The sequence below is a fragment of the Chiloscyllium punctatum genome, chromosome 4 (assembly GCF_047496795.1).
Source record: "Chiloscyllium punctatum isolate Juve2018m chromosome 4, sChiPun1.3, whole genome shotgun sequence".
NCBI lineage: Eukaryota > Metazoa > Chordata > Chondrichthyes > Orectolobiformes > Hemiscylliidae > Chiloscyllium > Chiloscyllium punctatum.
The window spans coordinates 93,382,421-93,403,908 of NC_092742.1; the positions used below are offsets into that span (position 1 = coordinate 93,382,421).

A 21,488-nucleotide genomic window follows, 5' to 3' on the forward strand; every position below is an offset into this window, starting at 1 on the left:
GCCTGAGGAACTGCCACCCACAGATAAGGTGGAAAAGGCCCTGTGGAACAGTGTCTCTGAAACAGCCAGTGTCCCAGCAGTTATTTGTTGTCATTGCAAATGTGACACGGTATGTCTGTAGGTGCGATCTCCTTATGTGCCACCTTCTTAGCAAGCATCAAACTGAACGGAAGCAGCCGCTCAACAGCCACTAAGTGCCCCTGTGTTTTCCTCCTTGAGTTGTCCAGGCTAATCCCACTCACCTTTGATTGCACCTGCTTCATTTTGAGTGTGGAGCACCTCCAAAACATTTGCCAAAATTCCTTACCCTCGCCGCCGCCAAACACACGCACATCCTCTTCGACCCTTTCTGTGAGTAACGTGTGGACTAGCGGAAGCAATCTGTCCTCATTAACCAGATCGTTTAACTCTTCAAAATGTGGAAGGCCTGGGAAGAATAACCGTAGCCTTTACCATGTCGAGAAAATCTGGGCATTGTCAAACATCCCTTCAGGTCATCAATCCCTGGAGAGAACTGGCCTGCACGTTCTCGACAGCTTTAACGCTGTATAAAGTTGCAGAGACTGACCAAACTTTTGCGTAAATACTGTAATAACACTTCTGAAGAAACGTTAGCCGTTTTCTTCCCACAGATGCAGCCAGGCCTGCTGAGTTTCTCTAGCAATTTATATTTTTGTATCTATAATTACTCCTTCCCGTTGCACAATACGGAAGGAGTTTTTTTTGTGTTTTTTTTGGCTTTTCCTTTTATGAAAATCCACACATAAAAAGTGAACTTCCTTTCCTTTATCTTATCAGTTATGTTTATTTTTGAATCCAGAAGTGCTCTTACACAACCAAACGGTTGTCTACCACGAAATCATCCGTAGTGTATTTTATTTCATCAGTTAATTACCACTAATAAATCTCCAATGTTTTCCAATTGATTACTTTAAGCGCTAGGCCCGTTGAGTACATGAGTTTGCTAATAGTTCATAACTTCTCGTTTTCGGTTACTTTCGCAATTTACTGTAATCTCAATTTGTCACCTGCAAATTTCATGGTACGGTATTCGAGTTCCAACATGTGGAATATTCAGATATAGATACATTCATTTAATTGATATATCAACATTTCAGATCTGCAACTACTGATTCTGACAGCGACATTATCCTCAGCGGACGTGTAAAATTTCCTCAGTGCCTGTTCTTTGTTCCAGACACGATACAATTTAGTGGAGGATTTGAGTTATTGCTGTGCGAATCTCTGTCAGACAGCAAGTTAACTTGACTTCAGACGTTTGAACTTCCCTTGGGAAGCAGTAAATTACTGCTGGATTCGAAACTAAATTGATGCGGAGTCTTTTGGGAGAGGTTAGCTCTGAGAGTTCATGATGTTGCTCTTTATCGTAACATTGAATACACGTTAAGCACATCGCCATTCGGGTGTTAAGGTATCGGGTTCCCCATCCAAAGACTTAAGTTAAAAACTTGCTCAGAATGAAAGGAACCAGAACTATCCATTTACTAAAAGCTATCAGAGGGAGGTAGGAAGCCGGAATTCAACCTTTCAGTTGTCAATCACAGCTGTTTTCCCTGTCCGTCTACCCCACAGTACCTGTCTAGCTAGCAGTATTCCTGAACGCTTAATGTATACTGTCCCAAGCATGTGCAGCAAGATAACCGTTTATCTATTTTGGAAGTCGAAAGACAACGATGCAGCACTCGTCGCTCCCACGAGTCTCATTCTCCTGTCGCTCATTGCTTTTCCCCTTTTTTAATCGAATTTTCTTTTGGAATTTGCGATAAAATTCGCTACCCAACATCTTTTCAGTGTGTTCCGTATCACATCTTGCTGCGTTTTGGATAAGTTCTTGTCTTAGCTCTTGGTTCCTTTGTTAAAGTGTGTTGACCCCTCCCCAACCCCGGTTATTAACTGACCCCCGGGAGTATGTACTCTTTTCAAAACCTCTCACCATCTCAACAGCGGACAGACTGGATATAGGTAATTCTCATCTGATTTTCTGCTTGGATGACACACAGTGAGCGGCTGACCAGATACCAGACTCTCAGTACTGGCGGCAAAAAAACTGAATTTACAGCGTCCGCGGTTCTTTCAGTTTTTATTTAGTTATCAGCCTGAGCCAGTCTAACTCCGTATGGAGGGACACAATGGACTAGTGTGGAACACTGGCTTGCCCAATGCATTCACCCCACACTACACTAGCAAACATGTTCCTAAAGGGTTAACTGCAGGGTGGGCGGAAACAGCCCTAAATGTTGATGTCGGAATACAGTCTGCAAAACTACTGCCAACATCAACAAAATTACAAAATGAGTTTACATGGAACGGTTTTATTAAAAACCTAATGAACCTTCCGATTGATAAGGTTGTTTACAAGTTCAGTTTTGCTCCATTCTTAATTGCATCCTGGGGTGTAATTCCGATTGCACTGGCTGTAGGTTCTTTGGTACCTCCTCATTGAACATTCCGGGTGGTAACAGTGACTTTTTATATTTTTTTTATAGTTTTGACCTTTTAGTGTATGAAAAACTGTTCAACTTTGAAGGACAACTTCTTCATCTGATAGCCACACTTTTAAAGCGCGCTATTAGCGCCTTTTGTTTGCAGAGCGATTGTAAAACAAATACGAACACAAAATCACATTACGAGGACATTTGATCAGGTGAGCAAAAGCTTGAGGGAAGAGATGGGGTTGTAAGGAATATGTTAAAAGAGCTAAGAAGTCATCTCCCTCCATGGCGGGAGCTCCAGGGGCGGAAGTCCAACACATGAATAGCAAGTATCTTATTTCCGACATCGTTATTGCAAGATAGAGCCACGCCCGGAAAGTTTAGGAAGCAGTTTAAATGGAGCAGCGCTGATGTGAAAGGTTGTGCTTTTCAATCTGAAAGTAGTAGGGTGGGAAAGATGTTTTGCAACGCACGTTGTAGGCAGCAGAGGGCGGCAGTGGCCCGAAAGACAGACAAGGAGGCGACATCTATGGGCAGAAAGCAGGATGAAAGTTCGTGATGTAGAGTCACCGGCCTCGAAACGTTACCTTCCGCTTTCTCTCCACAGATGCCTCCAGACCTGCTGAGTTTCTCCAGCAATTCCTGTTTGTATAGAGTGCACGAGGCAGACGTTTTGAAGACACCATATCCCTCATGAAACAGTTGGATCTCCATTAATCGCGGCTCTCACTATCCGTTCCCCCGTTATCAATGGGATGGTGACCTTAGATTCCTCAGATTACTTACAGTGTGGAAACGGGCCCTTCGGCCCAACAAGTCCACACCGACCCTCCGAAGAGCAACCCGCCCAGACCCATTCCCTTACATTTACCCCTTCATCTAACACCATAGACAATTTAGCATGGCCAATTCACCTGACCTGCACATCTTTGGATTGTGGGAGGAAACCCACGCTGATAACATGTAAACTAAAAACACATATAGTTGCCCCAGGCGGAATTGAACCCGGATCTCTGGCGCTGTAAGGCAGCAGTGCTAACCACCGCACCCACCGCGCCACCATGCCCCCCCCCCCTTCCTGTTTAAACAAAGGTTTTCACAACCATATCCCTTACTAAATATGGGGTTTTAACACTAGACCCTCATGAAATAGAATCATCACTAGATCCTCATTAAAATAGGAGGCACTGGTACAGTGATAAAGCCACTTGATTACTAATCCAGGAGACCGAGGTAATGTTCTTGGGAATTTGGATGCAAAGCTCACCATAGCAGATGGTAATATGAGTCTGGAAATAAAAATGTAACGTTGGCTATGAATCAATTGTCTCCATTAACCCCCCCTTATGGGAGGAAGATGTACTGCTTGACCTCTGTATGACTCCAGACCCACAGCAATGTGGATTCCTTACTGTTCTCTGAAATAGCCTGGCAGCAAAATACTGCACATGCTGGAAATCTGAAATAAAAACAGGAAGTGCTGGAGAAACTCAGGATATCTGGCAGGATCTATAGAGTGGAAAACAATTAATGTTTTGAGTTCGATATGACTTCTTCAGAACTTAGAGTCGAAACTTTAACTCATTCTCTCTCAACTGATTTGTTGAGTTTCTTCATGTTTTTTGTTTGTATTTATAGTATGCTACTTAGTTGTGTGAAGCTTAAAAAGAATGAAACTGGATGGATGACTTGGCATCAACCTTGGCACCAGAAATGACAGCAGCAAACTCAGCCCTGTCAACCCTGTACACCTTAAGGTTAGTGCCAAACTTGGGAGAGCTGTCTCACAGACAAATAACAGCCTGACATAGTCATATTCACAGAATCATACAGAATAGATGTCACATGTCCCAGAACAACCTTCCACAGTCCTGTATGTCCTTTCAACTCAGCAGAGGTGGTGGCATAATGGTACACAGGCAGAAGGGAGTTGCCCTGGGAGTGCTCACTATTGATTCTGGACCATAATGTCTCATGATATCAGCTTAAATATAGACTTGAAACCTATAGCTGATCACAGTCCCACTCAGCTGATGAATATGTGCTCCTCCATGTTGAACATAACTTGACGGCTGCACAGGGGATGGAGTACAGAATGTATTCTGGGTGGGGAAGTTCAGTGTCATCACTAGGTGCGGCTCAGCAGCACCACTACTGACCAAGGTGGTTGACTCCTGAGGACATTACTGATAGAATGGACCTGATAGTTAGGCAGTAGTGAAGGACCAAACAAGAGGGAATAAACATCTCTCATTCTCACAACTCTACCTGTTGCAGATGCATCTCCTACATTATCGGTAGAAGTGACAGCCACACCTCTTGTTGAGACAAAATCTAGAATGAAAATTAGAACGAAAAGAATCTTCAATAACCTGTGGGCGCTGGAGATCTGGAACAAAAATAGAAATTGCTGGCAAACTCAGCAGGTCTGGCAGCATCTGTGGGAAAAAAAAGGAGAGCTAATGTTTCAAGTCCCCCATTACTCTTCATCTGAACTGATGATCAGAACATGCTCAACTGTTAATCCAGAGACCCAGGTAACGTACTGGGGACCCGGGTCTGAATCTCATCGTGGCAGATGGTGAAACTTAAATTCTATTCAAAATTAAGAGTCTAACAATGACCATGAGTTGATTGTTGGAAAAAAACCCATCTGGTTCACTAATATCTTTTGGGAAGGAAATTGCCACCCTTACTTAGTCTGGCTCACATGCGACTCCAGCCAGACAGCAACGAGATTGGCTCTTATCTGCCTTCTGGGCAATTAGAGCTGGGCAATAAATGCTGATTGAGTCCTGCGAATGAATAAAAAAAATTCTCATCTCAGTGTTGGGGAACGCCAGCATGTCAGTGCAAGAGATAAGGCTGAAGAAATTGCAATAGTCCTCAGCCAGAAGTGCCCATCTTGCCCTCCTCCAGAGGTCCCCACCATCACAGATGCAAATTTCCAGCCAATTTAATTCAGTCCATGTAATACCAAGAAACAGTTGGAAGCATTTGATATAATTAAGGCTATGGGCCTCTGACAACATGATCCTTGGCAATAGCACTATAGACTTGTGCTCCAGAAATAGTTACACCCTTAAGCAAACCTGGGAATCTCAATTTTTGGAAGTTTTACCTAGCATAATGGAAGATGATTGTTGTTGTTGGAGGTCAGTCATCTCAGCTCCAGGACATCTAGTTCAACCTGTTCTGTGATGCTAATACTGTACACACATTTGGACCAGGTGGAGATGTTCAGAGGTAAGGGCGCTACCACTACACCACAAGTTCCTCAGCACAGTGCTCTTGGCCCAATCATCTTCAGCTCTTTAATCAGTTAGCTTCCCTCTACCACAGTCAGAATTGGGAATGCTTACTGGTGACTGCACAATGTTTGGCACCAACTGTGATTCCTCAGATATTGAAACAATCTATCTCCAAATGCAGCCTCAACAACTAACCAACTGACAAGCAGCAAGTAACATTGACCAAGGAGTCCAGGACCAGATGGAACAGTTTAAAGATACAGGGTAGACCACTTAGGACCAAGATGAGGAGCAGTTCCTTCACCCAGACAGTGGGGAACCTGTGGAATTCGCTGCTGCAGAAAGCAGTTGAGGCCAAAACATTAAATGGTTTCAAGAAGGAGTTATAGTTCTTAGGGCTAATGGGGTCAAATGGTATGGGAGAGAGCAGCCACAGGGTAGAGTTGGATGAATAACCATAATCAAAGTGAATAGCAGAACAGGCTTGGAGGGCTGAATGGCCTATTGCTGTTCCTATTTCCATGTTTGCGCCACACACAAGTGACAGGCAGTGACCAGTTCCAGTAAGTTTGAACCTAACTACTGCCCCATGACATTCCAAAGGTATTACCATTGTAGAATCCTCCATTATCAATGTCCCTGGGGGAGCTGTTGTGGTGTGCAGTGATGGTGGAATACTGCAGTCAGTAGTCATCTGCTGTCCATCATCAACAGGGCACAGGTCCTGAGTATGATGGAATATTCCCCACTTGTCTGGATGAGTGAAGCTCCAACAACACTCAGGAAGCTTCACATCATCCAGCACAAAGCAGCCCATTTGATTGGCATCACATCCACAAACATTCAGTCACTCCACCACCACCACTCAGTAGCAGCAGTGTTACCCATCTACAAAAAGCACTACAGGATTTCACCAAGGCTCCTGAGATAGCACATTCCAAACCTACAACCACCATCTAGAAGGACAAACCGAGCAGACACATGGGCACATCATCACCCGCAAGTTCACCTGCAAGTTCCCCTCTAAGCCAGTCACCATTTTGGTTTTGAAATAGTGCCATTCCTTCAGTGTCTCTGGGTCTAAATCCTGGAATTCACACCACCCTCACCACCTTTACCATCAGCGCTTTGGAATGTGCCTACACCAAATGGACTGAAGCAGTTCAAGATGACAGTTCACCTTCTTTTCAAGGTGAATAGGAGCAATAAATGCTGATACTGCCAGCAATGGCCACATCCCATAAAATAAATCAATAAAAAGACAGCTCTCACCACCAATATCCCATTAAACTCAGACTCTTGCCATCAGATCCTGCATTGAACGCAGAATCAATACAGGATCCCATTAAACAGTGGCTCTCTCTTTTATTTGTTGGGTAGTGGTATGGTTAGAAACTGTCAGCTTGTATGGAACAGATCTGAAGAATTTCTTTTAAAAAATGGTGATTTTGTGGAGGAGATGAGGAACTAAAATTACTTGGTCAGAGAGTATAAAAATTCTATTAAGATGAACAATGAGTAATCCACTGAAGAGAATTAAACTGATCTAGCTATGTACCACATTCCCTAATGTTAGATATTGCTATGACTGTCTTCGTGATTTTGATCTGGTGAAGGGAAATTAATGGACACTGGGCCCTTAAAGTGTGCTGGATCTTCATGTACTCTCCCATTAAACTACATCTCAGCCCAAGTGCCAGTCATTGTTCTCAGGACAGAGAAAATTGAAAAACTGAACCATACAAAAAGAAAAAGCTTTGCTTTCATTTTTGGTTCAACTCCACATTCATGCCATAAAAGAGAAGCTCACAAAACTTCACTAAATCCACCAGCATGGCCAGTTCCTCTCCCATGTTATGGAGCAGAGCAGATGCTCTCAAAATATTTTAAGAAGGTAGTCTAGACCTTAACTTTTTCTTATTTTTAAAGGTAGATATGAAGTACCACTTCCAGATGCAATACGACCAGTCAAACTACTCGACATTAAGCAAAACACAATTTATTTAAACACTACAGCTAAAATACAAACAAACTAAAGGAATCCAGAACAACAATTGTTGGAAAACTTAACAGAATAATAGATATAGTACCCATTACTAATTAACCATTCTAACATAGTAACATTCCATCATCACATCACTTGCATGCAGTTTTCCAATCCAGGATGAAGGAACATCAAGAGAAGGTTTAAGAGAATAGCAGCTAGGAATCATTCACTGAAGCTTCCAACTCTTTTGAGACCTCATAGGCTTCTGCTGCTGAAAGCTAAAACCAAAAACTAGGAGGCCACATCTGTGCTGCCTCCAACTGTTCCAGCTTTTAAAAAAAACACCTCAATGCCTCACGTATTGTTTACTTGAGTCGTCTTCAGTAGCTAGTTCAACACCTCTGCCTTACAATCTCTCTTAAAAAAAGGACAAAATAACCTAAAGTGACAGCATCATCACACCCTATGGAATAGCATTGGGTCAAAAGTGATATAGGTGTGCGTACATTTTTAATAGGTGGTTCTTTTAGCAAGATCTAGTTCAGTGAGTTACAGGTGAAAATGTAAATGCTGAGGGGATGGTGAGGTTTCTTGAATGACAAAATCTGGGAAGAAGAACAAGCATGAGAGCAATGCAGACAGCATATGTCACACTGTACTGACTGTCCTGCAGAAACATTCCTATTAAGGTAAAATCTGCACCATTAATCAGGGTTGAGAGCTGCTCCACTGCTTGTAGTATAAATATATAAAGAATAATAAATAAAGAAACAGAAGTGCCTTTCTTTTTAATTACTGATTCATTGCACCGATTGTGATCACGGTTCAGTTACAATTTGCAGGTTTAGGAACAATGGTTTATTTTAGAATCAGTTTTTGAAACTGGCTTTCAAAGTGCATTCAGTGTTGCTGAACATAATTGCACTATTCCAATACCTTGTTTGTTTAAGACCAAATCTCCATATATTAATTTTGGAAGGGGAATGCACTGCACAAAGAGAACACAGACCATCAGATATGCCATGTCTTCTAGTCTCTGAAGAGAACTCAAGATTTGCATTGGATATGTATTGTTTGGCTGCAAGAGGAACAGGCCACATCTGTGGGTTACTCCAGCAAACTGAACATTGCGTAGGGTTTAAATTCCATTGTTAGTGTTTCTGAACAACAGGATAAAAGTCAAAATGTCCTCGAGATTAAATGAAGCCAATTTTTGAAAAACATATATAAACGAAAACTAACATTATGAAGGTACAAGGAGGAAGTTGGCTCTTGTGGATCGGGAAAATGTCTGATGGTAGATAAGCAATGGGTAATATTTAAACACTTTGTGGGGAAAAAAAAGAACATATGTTCAAGCCGAAAAGCCTGGGGATTTGGAAAAAATTGGAATTCAGAAGAGGACCAAGAAATTGATAAAGGAACTGTGAATAGAATCTGAATGTGAAATAACAAGAAACTTAAAAATAAACTGTAGAAGCTTCTACAGTCATGTGGAAAGTGACATTAGTAAAGACAATTGAGTCCATAACAAACACAGACAGGAGAATTTGTAATAGCAAATAAAGAAATGGTAGAGAAGTTTAATAAATACTTTGTATCCATCTCAACAGAGGAATACACAAGACACTTCTTGAAAAAATTAAGATCTAAGGGCCTAGTGAGTGAAACTGAACTAATATCAATAAAAAAAGTGTTCAAGAATTTAACAGAACTGTAAGTTATCAAGCTTATGAGACACGATGACATTCACTGTAGAATTTTCAAAGTGATTGTGAGAAAAATGGATGTAGTAGTGATTATCTTTCAAAATGTTACTAATTCTGCAACTGTGTTGACAGATTGGAAGACTGCAAATGTAATGCTGTTGTTTAATCAAGGATTGAGGGGAAAAAAGGGACCTACAAACATGTGAGCCTCATGTCAGTACCGTAGTAGGGAAAATGCTAGAATTTAAAGAAGTCACCATTAAATATTTAGAAAAAATTGGACAGATTCAGCACAGATTTATAAAAAAGGAAAATCATGGTTGACAAACCTGACAGTTTTTTGAGGATGGTATTCAAAGAGCTGATGAGGGAAACTAGTTGATGTAGTTTGGATTTTCAGAAGGCTTTAGGTAAATATCCATGCAGGAAGGAAAAGTGCATGGGTCTGGATTAATTTGGATTGAGAATTGGTTTCTCGGCAGAAAGTAGAGAGTGCAAATGAATGGATCTTTCTCAGATTGGCAGGCTGAGACCAGTGGGGGCACTGCTGATCAGTGCTTGGGCCCCAGTTGTTTACAATCTATATTACTGATGCACATGAAAGAGAGGAAATTGTAATAGTTCCATGTTTGCAGATTACACAAGACCAGTGGGAATGCTTTGTGAGGCATATGCAATGCGGCTTTAATGTGATTTGGACAGTGTGATGAGTGAAGTGATAAATAATTTTTAGAGTTCGTATTTTAAAACAGTGGCAGAGATGGGTTTATTTATATAAAAAGGTTTAAAAATATAACTAAATCATATTGTCCTTCCAGAACAATGAGACAATCACGTATGTCGTAGAGCAGGCACCCATGTAGTGCTAATGGAAGATTGCTTTTATTGTTATGGTTTACAACAGGCAGGATAACACTGAAGACCATTGGTCTCACTGAAGTGTATAAAATACTTAAAGGGACAAAGTACATGTAGGTTAAGATATATTCCTCAGTTGGAGATTCTGGAACTGGGAGCACAATTTAAAAGTGGGATATCATTTAGGACCAAAGTGATGGGTTTTTTAAAACTTCAGTGTAAATCTTTGGCATTAAAGTAGAAATCGATAGATTTCTGATTACCAAAGACATAAAGGGTTATGGGGATAGTGTAGGTAAAAAGCATTGAAGTGTTTGTTCAGCCACAATAATATTTAATAGTAGAGCAGGCTCGATGGTCTGAATGATTAACTTCTGTTCCTACCAGCTTGTTTTTAGTCAAGATAATCAAGGTTTATAGGAGATATAACTAGGGGAAAAAGCCAAATATGATTTCTCCACTAGAAAGGAGTATTGAACAGTTCAACAGAAGTATAATTACCTCAGTAGAAAAGTTTAGTTTGTGAAACTTCCGAACCAGGACTGGTTATTAGAAGCAGGTTATTAGAAGCTGAGAAACTCCAAGTTTTCAATTTTGAAAGTTTTCATGTAAAACTACTTCTAAAGGAAAGAACTGTAGAGGATTAATTCAGCCAGATTTAAAGATTTGATACAGAGGGGTAAATTTTCCAGATTTGAGTTTCTGTAATAGATGTGATTTTGATTTGCTGTATGTTTTGAGATCTTTCAAATTGTGTTCTATATATAGATAGCTTTCCCCCCTTTTTGTTGTTAAAGAATCTCTGCAGCCTTGTTGTGTAGCTATGCTTCAGTAACTAAACAGCCCATATTAACTAAATAAACCATATGATCTATCAGGCCTGGGATCTGACATGTTCAACACTACCTTCAACTGGGATCATAACAAACAGCAGATTATATCACCTGAGGGGTGGTGGTGGGAACATGCCAATGAGAACTAGGAGGAAGTCAAAGATATATCTTTGAGGAACACGGACATAGTGAAGGAGAAAGAGAAACCATTGCAGATGATTCTGTGGCCACAGCTGGATAGATAAGAATGGAACCAGGCGAGTGCAGTTCAACAGTGAAGGAGAGGCATTGGATTGTCTACAGATAGGTTGAGAATGATGAGGTAATCTATCACTGTCAAAAAGAATGTCATTTGTCACATTGATAAGAGGCAGTAAAAGATCTTAGTGAACATTGTGACAGTTTCATGGTCACTTTCATCAGTTCTGTAACTTAAATTCCAAAGCTGCTCTGGTGGGATTTGAACTCTGAGTCTCTGATTACTAGTTTAGTAACATACACCATTACAAACTAGGGTGATTGGAAGGCAGTCAGGCAGTCACGATGCTCAGTTGCCTTCAGGAAGATTGTGACTGACTATAGTCCTTATTGTCACCTTGGCTGAGAGCAGCTAACTCAGCTCAGCTGGCTGGAGCCAGGGACTCTTGCCTTAACTACAGACCAAGGTCAGAATTTTAAAAAATGGTTTCTTGGTAGTTCTATTTTGGTTCTCTTGTATTTTCCTTCAGCTCAAGTGGCTCCAAAGTACAAATTGCCTTCATTGCAGCTGCTTTAAGTTGTGAAACAGATGCAATGAGACCCAATTTTGAGGGTTAAAGTTTTGCAACATAAGTATGCCTGAAAAATATATGATATAAAAAGATTGGGCCATTTTTCAGAAGCTGCTGGCAGCCTAATGTGATATTATGTCTTAAGGTAATTGATAAGTCTAGTGAGGATCCACAGTAGAAACTTAATTGCAATGTAGGATAGAAGTTGCTCAGAAGTCTTACACAGCAGTCAGCTGAAAGATTCAGATATTGTCCCTGTGCAGCCAGTGGAAACAGGAACCATAGCTGTCATTCCTCCACTGCAATCTCCCACAACTCCATTCCCAAGCCGCCATTGCTAAGCTCCATACCATCCTATGCATGAGGTAGATAGCTTTATCATTCAAACTCTACAACTGTGTGAGAGGCACCATCAGCTCAGATATAAAATGAGCAAGGCCTCACTCTGGGCAGATTTTGGACGCCTCCGTTGGCATTCTTTCTGGGCCTGAAAATGGTCATAGCCAAATTCCTCTAGCCTCAAGTTAGTGATGCAAGATAACATTTATATCAAAGGACTCTCAAGCTGGATGTGATCACCAAGTTTATTAAATTATATCTTACAGAATAATTCCATGAAAAACAACAAAGTTTGCAAATAATAAATTAAGTAAAAACAAAGGCAAAATTAAATTCCTTCAGAAAAGTTGTAGTACCTGGTGATAAAGTGTGGTTAAACATTTTTATTCCAGTTAGTGTAGTAAAGTTAAAATGATATACATTTCTGGGAACAATATTCAGCTTCTTACTGGATACTCCTGTGCTCAGAACTTGTTTTCACTGATGAAAGACTAGCAGGATACTTCTTCAGTGTATTGTACTGGTAAGGGTTGGCCAATAGCTGCAATCAGTGAGTGACAGGATCTATAACAAATATCTCTTCAAGTACTTGTGCAGGTGGCAAGGAAATGAAAGATAAGGATATTTATATAATGCAAATGAATAAAACAATTGCATGGAAAAATGAGGTATTTGTTAGTCAGGAATGTAATCATTCCAATGTGCATTTTAAAATAAGGGTCAGGCAGCTGTTGTGTCATGAAACTTCATGACCAAGTACTGGAATATTTAATTGATAGTTGATGAGGAAATTTCTTCCACTCCCTCGACATTTATAACATAAGAAACAAGTTTCCTTCACTTGCATGAGAATATTCTCAATGTTGAAGCACCAGGCAGTGAAGACATTGTATTAAAAAGTGCATGTGGGCACACACACAAAGCATAACATTACTTTTAAATACATTTCCAAAGGATCAAATGACTTGAATACAAAGCAATCACGAAACAAATTCTTGCCAATGGTGGAATGTAAATTACTATGTTAAAATCTTGCAAATGTTTTTAGAAAGAAAATTGATCAAAGTTTCATTTGATAGAGGTGAAAGTTCCAGCTTCATTTGCAAATAGATATGTTGTAATTAAATGACGGCAAGTTGCTATTTGCAATTAACATGATGTGGAGACTGATTCAGAGTATTAATATTGCAATGTTTTGCTTTCATGAAAAACTAAATATTTTATTAAAATTTTTTTAAAAGTTGAGACTCTAAGCCTAAAAGAGAAGGGGTTTACATGATTCAGTGGTGAGCCCCTGGAATTATCTGCTTAGAAAGTAGTTGACAAGAAGTGGCAAAACATTGAATGCTTTCGTGAAGGAGGTAATATGACCCTCTGAGAACTAAGGGGGTAAAAGGGTATGGAATGAAAGCAGGAATTAGTGAATTGGATAATCAGTGCTAATCAATGAATTGCGGGTGCAAGCTTCTTAAAAGTGGCAACATAAGTGGATAAAGTGGTAAAGATGGCATAGTGCATCCTTGGCTTCATCAATAGGGACATTAAGCATAAACGTTGGTATGTCATGTTTCAGCTGTGTAAAACTTTAGTTCGACAACATTTGGAATTCTGGTCACCACACTATAGGGAGCATGAGGAGGCTTGGAGAGTGTGCAGAAGAGGTTTTTCAGGATGTTGCCTGGGTTGGAGTCTATTAGTTATAAGGAGTTGTTGGACCAACTTGGATTGCTTTCACTACAGCTTTGGAAGCTGAGGAACAACTCGATAGAAGTATATAAAATTATGAGAGGCATGGACAATAGGAATCTTTTGCAAATACTAGGGACATAGTTTTAAGGCAAGAGAGGAGACGTGTGATGCAAGTTTTTGTATACGGGGGATGGTAGATGCTTTGAACATGCTGCCAGGGGAGGTAGTAGAAGCAGATATGATAGCAACGTTTAAGAGGCATTTAGATAGAAGTATATGGACCATGTGTAGGCAGATGGGATTAGATTAGAATGGCATCATGGTTGGCACAGGGATGATGGACTGAAGGGCCTGTTCCTGTGCTGTACTATGCTTTTCTATGTTCAGGCTTGAAGCAGGAACTCCCGTTCCTATTTGCTATGATGTTAAAATAAGAGGTCATGTGCTCACTACGCATTCAGATCCACTTCATCTCTCAAAAAATGCAAAAATCTCTCAATCAGGTTAGAATTTAGGGACAGAGCCTTACAACGATCCAGACTCTGCGCAGGATTATCATTGTTCAGAGAACCCTGTAAGTGTAGTGATAGGTTATATAGCAGTGGTTTAATAAAGTGCATTAAAGCTCAATTACACCAATATATTTAATTACTAGTAATTCATCCTAATCACACTTCATGCTTGGAAGGATAACGACGGTAACAGTACCATTGTTGGGGACAAAATGTGGAAATTTCACCTCTCCAGCAACTTCTCCACCTCCCCCCCCATCCCTCCAAGTTCCCTTTATAAAAATCCCAATGGTAGATCTCAATTTCTCTTAGAAATTAGAACAAATACAGCTTCAATAAGTACAATACAAAAACTGTAAATCCAAAGGTTGTGCTAATTTTAGTTGTTGTAAAACAAAAACAAGGCTGCTTGATGCAAACATACCAAATATAACAATTCAGCAGATTCCATCATAGATAGGCAGATCGATAGAAGTTTGTTACTTGTATTTATGAAAATACAATAAAGTGTGTATAAGTCGCTACAAAACAGTGCCATTTAATTACATAAAGTACATTAAAAATGAGACAAAGTTAAGACAAATATCATTTTTTGTTTACTCCACAGCCCTCTTGGTTTCACGAACCGGTCATTGCCGAAGACTGGAGCCTGCCGAGGACTGAGGCTTTCTCCAACTTCCGAGTGTGACACCGCTGAATAAATCTGTTGCTATCCGAGGTTTTGTGTGTTTTATCATTAGTTATGCATGTTGGTCAGTTAGCTTGAATATTAAAACTCCTGTGGGTTCTAATGCAACAATATTGCGAAAATAGGCAATGTAGAAGATTCGCGCCATTCTAATTTAAGGGTTAGAATCGATCCCTGTGGTCCTGATAGTGGCAATGCTTTATTTACCCATACACTTTAATGCATGGCTGCTCTGCATACTACCTTACATTACACTGTAGTCTTTTGCTATAAATTCTGTATTTTATGATCTTATACTCCACAACTATCTGTTGAAGGAACAGCATTCCAAAAGCTAGTGCTTCCAAATAAACCTGTTGGATTATAACCTGGTGTTGTGTGATTTTTAATTTTGTACGCCCCAATCCAACACCAGCATCTCTAAATCATTACCTGGGTGGCATCTTGTCAGAAGACAGTTAAAGATTAGACACTATTAAACACCCATTTTTGTAAGTTTAATCAATAGTGATTAGTCTTCTTTCAAAACTCTTTCAACTGGAATTCTTAGTCTTACTTATTTACTCCAATTGACAAATTAATTTCTCTAAACTTGTTAAATTCCCACCCTATTCCTCCCCCATCACATAGCACTATCCATTAATAGGTGCCCTTACATTGCACAGTACGTTGCTGTCATGTGTAAACTTATTCTAAATTTTACTACTCCTAAATTGTCTGCTTCCTCTGCCCATTTGCTCAATAAGGGAATTAACTCACTTTGTGGGGGACCTATGAAATAGAATCCCATTGAACGAACCTCTGAGGAAACATGGCAACACAGTGTCCTTCAATTCAACAAACAGCATGTGCTACTGCAGTTTGTTAAACCATGAGAACTCCTTAATCCACACAGCTGCCTGTTATTAGATTCACAATCCATTACAAAGATGGAGAGAGTTAGATACATTTCCACAATGAAGTAGTATTCACTGGACAACTAGGGCGGAGCTGGCTTGAAATACTTCAGAAAAATTCTCTCAAGTGGTATTTATCAATTTACATCTTGTGGACAAAAAGGCTGTTATTTTATGTCATACTACACAGATTAGTTCATCAATCATCTAGAAAATTAACTGATTTGTTACAGAGACACATTTCAACCACTTTGGTATGGTGAAAGATGTCAGTTGGATTGTCCCATGGATGAAGGACTCATAGCTTCCATTGTGATGGGTACTGATTTGTCTCACAGAAACTTGCAAAATATTATGTTCACCTTTTGTGAATATTTCTAATGTGTGTCAGTCTTGTGAAAATGATATGCGTGACCTACTGATGTGAGGTGCAAACCTATCCTGACAGACATTTAGTTCTGTACACAATCTAGATTTCAAGTATTCCTATACTCACATGACGCAAAATTATTTGAATAAAAAGTTGCGAGAGAGCAAAGTTATCTTCAAATGCTATGTGGAAAAGATGAACATATCGGTGGCTATTTTTCACTGGATTTTATAACTATTTGACTATAAAAAAAGCAAAATAAATAATTTAGTTTTACATGTATCACCTCTTCTGTGACTTTTCTCAAGGCCAATATTCAGGTCACTGATGATTAGGTTCCGAGAGGAATGACAACTTTTGTGTTTTTTTTAAGCTGTAAAAATGAAGTTTGATATCTTCTTATACTTTGCACTCTTCCTTATTACCCTCACATCCACAACTTGTCATCAATCCCAAGACTATGTTTTATCCCTGGTACAGGAAGCTTTGTGAGAAAACATCTATGGTATATACCAATGCAACCACCTGCATTTCAGAGAATAGATTCAAGATAACTATTTTGAATGATTCCTGCCTGTCAAAGAAATGTTTCATGAGATCTAGTGATTTACGCTCCCAGTCTTGAAATCGATGGAACAGTTTGGGAATACACAGGACAAGTGGGAATCCTGACTGTGAGTCGTGTATTTTAGGAAATTATTGAAGCACCAATCCCCATTTTCCAGACGTTAAAATTAATTGTTGGAAAACTGCACATTCTGCCCATGGATTCCAAACATGGAGCAATAGGAGTTTTGGGAGGATCTCCAGTTATCTCCAGTTCAGAGGGGAGGACTTCATATGTAGGACCTGTACTTGCCCATGCACCATGTTTTTGCCTCTAGTCCCGCAATCAAATGATTCAAAATAATAAAAGGAACAAGTTCTTGTTCAAAACAAACATATATCCACAAAAAGATTAGCCATGATCTTATTGAATGGTGGAGCAGGCTTGAAGGGCCAGATGGCCTACTCCTGCTCCCAGTTCTTACGATCTTATAAACCACATGAGCATACTACATATTTAAATTTCACAGGCATTAGCTGCCCTATCTATTTCAAGTTGAAAAGAATTTGAAGAATTTTGAATGTAGAGTGTTCTCAGAATATTCATGTAATTTTATACATATCTATTGAGACTTTTCTCACAGGATAAGCAAAGGGCAAAGAGCAAATAAGGACATAGGGTGAATGCAGCATGATCTGAAACACTGAGGATTAAAAGACAGAAAGAATGGCCCACAGAGAACGAGGAACAAAGATATGGACAGCTGGTCAGATTCCAAGTGGAGAGTGAGTGATGCAAGTTCAATAGCCTTTCCGAGAAGGAGTCCAGGAAGTGAATAATTGGAAAATTTTGGATGCCCAAGGGAGGGAAAGACAAACTGTAGTGGGTTCAGTGGATTGAAAATATGTTGTTAGGCCTTACAGAGAAAGAAGGAACAACTTGCACAAATACTGGGTCTTAAAATTAGGTATTTGTCTTCCAAAGATTAGTGGGTCAATTGGCGGAGAACTGAAAACGCAGCTGAGGAAGAATTCAACATTCTCATTCCCTGTAAGTGTTGTGGGGTATAGTGAATATCAACCAATGCCAAAACTGGTCATTAAGATTTGTTTCCCTTCACAATATCTGTTTGGTTGTTTTATGTACTAGAAACACTGAAAAGTTTTAAAGCTGGTGTATCAAAATCATACCGAATCAGTCTAAAATAGGCAAAAAATATTAAACTTGGAAATAGATGCTGCAATTCAAAGGAATATTTGTTAGACAGTTGAAGATGATGGGGAGGGATGGGGCAGAATGTTACAAGTTCCCTTGTTGGTGGCATTCCTAACATTAAAACCTTTCATTCCTTTAAAACCTAGTCAATGGCCCAAATGTTTCTGCAGACATTTTGAGGTGTCAAGTCAGTTTTAAACTTAAAACAATCAACAAATTCTCGTTACACCAGGTTCCCTAAAAGTTCTATTTTCTTGTTTTACGCAGAAGAGCCCTGACCTTTGTATTTATCTGACTATGCTCTACAGAGAAAACAATCTGTGTCCGAGGCTATTTTATTTGCCAACACTACACTTGTCATTCATTGTAAGTGAAAACAGTGCCTTTGTTGGGTAAAGCGACAGTACTAAGTTACTTGGTTACTTGCTTAACTTGCAGACATTATACTTGAATTGCTGTGAAGAACACACACATGAACTTGCTTGGATGTTTACATAAAGATTCTTCACTGTGCCTTATTTCAAATATATTTTAACTATAAATGAAGATATTTCTCCCAGGTCAAATGTAATAGTCACTGAAAATTATTGGCTTCTTCATCACGAAGCTGGAGCAGATTGCCACTGCACTGCATTACCAACTTACTGCACTATGAAAAAAAGTTATAAAATTGTAACAAATCAATCTCACACCTAAGTTAAATCTAAATATTATAGCTAATGAGATGAAGATGATAGTTTCTGTGTGCATTGCAGAAATACACATCTCTTTCTGTACCACCATCTTGAAACCATTGATTTAGGTGTTCCAGGAATTCCTTTCCATAACTGCCTTTCACAATCTTCACAAATGCATTGAGGCAGTAAAAGCTGGCAGATCAAGGTAAAATTAAAAAAAAAACTTTCATAGGATGTAGGCATCTTGGGCAAGGTCAGCATTTGTTGTCAGTCCCTGATTACCCTTCAACAGAGGGGCCAGCTTGCCTATTTCAGAGAACAAAATTAGTGAGCAAAATTAGGGCGCATGGTACTGGGGACAAAGTATTGACTTGGATTGAAAATTGGTTGGCTGATAGGAAACAAAGACTAGTGATAAACGGCTCCCTTTCGGAATGGTAGGCGGTGACCAGTGAGGTACCACAGGGATCAGTGCTGGGACCGCAGCTTTTTACAATATATATTAATTATATAGATGGTATTAATAGTAACATTAGCAAATTTGCTGATGATACAAAGCTGGGTGGCAGGGTGAAATGTGAGGAGGATGTCAGGAGATTACAGGGTGACCTGGACAGGTTAGGTGAGTGGACAGATGCATGGCAGATGCAGTTTAATGTGGATAAATGTTATTCACTTTGGTGGCAAGAAGAGGAAGGCAGATTACTACCTAAATGGAGTCAAGTTAGGTAAAGGGGCAGTACAAAGAAATCTGGTGTTCTTGTACACCAGTCAATGAAGGTAAGGATGCAGGTACAGCAGGTAGTGAAGAAAGCTAATAACATGCTGGCCTTCATAACAAGAGGGCTTGAGTAGAGAAGCAAAGAGGTTCTTCTGCAGCTGTACAGGGCCCTGGTGAGACCGCACCTGAAATATTGTGTGCAATTCTAGTCTCCAAATTTGAGGAAAGACATTCTGGCTCTTGAGGGAGTGCAGCGTAGGTTCACGAGGTCAATTCCTGGAATGGCGGGACTATTTTATGTTGAAAGATTGGAGCGACTGGGCTTGTACACCCTTCAGTTTAGAAGACTGAGAGGGGATCTGATTGAGATGTATAAGATTATTAAAGGATTGGACACTCTGGAGGCAGGACACATGTTTCTGCTGATGGGTGAGTCCCGAACCAGAGGACACAGCTTAAAAATAAGGGGTAGGCCATTTAGGACAAAGATGAGGAGAAACTTCTTCACACAGAGAGTGGTGGGTGTGAGGAATGCTCTGCCGCAGAAGGCAGTGGAAGCCGAGTCTCTGGACCTGTTTAAGAAAGAGTTTGATAGAGCTCTCAAGGATAGTGGAATCAAGGGTTATGGAGATAAGGGCAGGAACAGGATATTGATTGAGGATGACCAGCCATGATCATAATGAATGATAGTGCAGGCTCGAAGGGCAGAATGGCCTACTCCTGCACCTATTGTCTATTAATACCCATATTGCTGTCAGTTTAGAGTCACATGCAGGCCAGACAATGTAATAGTGGCAGATTCTTTTCCTAAAAGATAAGTTTTTAATTGAGATATATCAATCGAATTTAAACTCCAGCAGGTGATTTGGTGGTATTTGAATCAGTGTCTTTATAGCATTAGCCTGGGCCACCAGATTATGAGCCCAGTGACATTACCGTTATGCCATTACTTCCCCACGTTTGATCCTGACCAATCTTCTCAACAGTTCATACATATTTACACTTTCTGTGCTGATTAATTGAGTAAATATTGAGAAATTCCTCCTCTCTTTAGGCCAGGATGTTGAAGGCCATCTGAGGCATTGTCACTGATGCTGGCTCTGAACTTGGTTATTGACAACATAGAGTGAGAATCCAACCTGGGTTGCTTTGCTCTGATTGATCACTATACGTTCACTTTGTCAAATGAGCAATGGGCAACTTGCATCTCTAAATATTTTTATGACCTCATTGCTCAGTCTCGGATAGCATCTTTCATCATGTTCTAAATAATCATTTTGTTAGTCACAAAGGTACAGAAGCACTATAAAAGTGTTAAGGCAAATGCACAATAACAGTACAAAGTTTCAGTCACAGAGTCTTCTGAAACACCAGTTTTGTGGTGCTGGAAACTTTTATGCTGCATTACTTTAAAAAAAGGACAATGTCTTTCTTACAGCTGTGCATATACCTCTTGTATGCTTATCAAAATAAATTGAAGGATTCAACCTTAAAATGAGCTCCTATGGAGCTCTTGTTGGAAGAATGTGAATAGGAGCCATGAAAAATAAGATTTCTTTTACATACAGGAGACAAGCCAGTCACTTCGCACAGCATAGGAAGTCTCAGCTGCCAAAAGAAATTAAAATTGTCAACTCTTTGACATCCAATACCTATCCCCTGTATTGTAAGGGTTTGAGAAAAGGGTCCCTTTGTGACTTGAAGAACATTCTCAACTTCTGACCATCAAGTTGACATGATTTATGATATTTTGTGGTACTTCTGAGACAGAATAAAATACCAGAATAACAGGATAGGTTGGATTCAAAGTTCTTTACATAACACAAGGACATTCTGCAGTGGAACAAAGACCTTCTAAGCTCCTATGCTTAACAGGATAGTGCTTAGCTTCTTAGGCTGAGGACATTTTGCATTTCTTGTAGTTCACTTTCGGCAGTTATGTCCTAGATGAAGAGAAAGAACAGAACTGTAAT

The 21,488-nt window shown here is 39.8% G+C and overlaps 1 protein-coding gene and 1 long non-coding RNA gene across 3 annotated transcripts in view; one reads left to right on the forward strand and one right to left on the reverse strand.

Moving 5' to 3' along the window:
* The first annotated feature begins 1,451 nt into the window (after positions 1 to 1,451).
* LOC140476543 (uncharacterized) lies at positions 1,452 to 15,118 on the forward strand. Of its 2 annotated transcripts, none has more exons than XR_011960507.1 (3): positions 1,452 to 1,983; positions 4,092 to 4,210; positions 15,009 to 15,118. It is a non-coding gene; the product is annotated as an uncharacterized lncRNA (long non-coding RNA). The 2 variants fall into 2 exon arrangements; XR_011960506.1 differs by lacking the exon at positions 1,452 to 1,983 and adding an exon at positions 2,400 to 2,665.
* LOC140476541 (regulator of microtubule dynamics protein 3-like) overlaps positions 12,428 to 21,488 on the reverse strand; it is a 244,186-nt gene continuing 235,125 nt past the window's right edge. Inside the window, exon 12 of the mRNA XM_072569320.1 lies at positions 12,428 to 21,458. Within this exon, the coding sequence (XP_072425421.1) occupies positions 21,399 to 21,458 (60 nt within the window). The 3' untranslated portion in view covers positions 12,428 to 21,398. The remainder of the gene's footprint in view (positions 21,459 to 21,488) is intronic.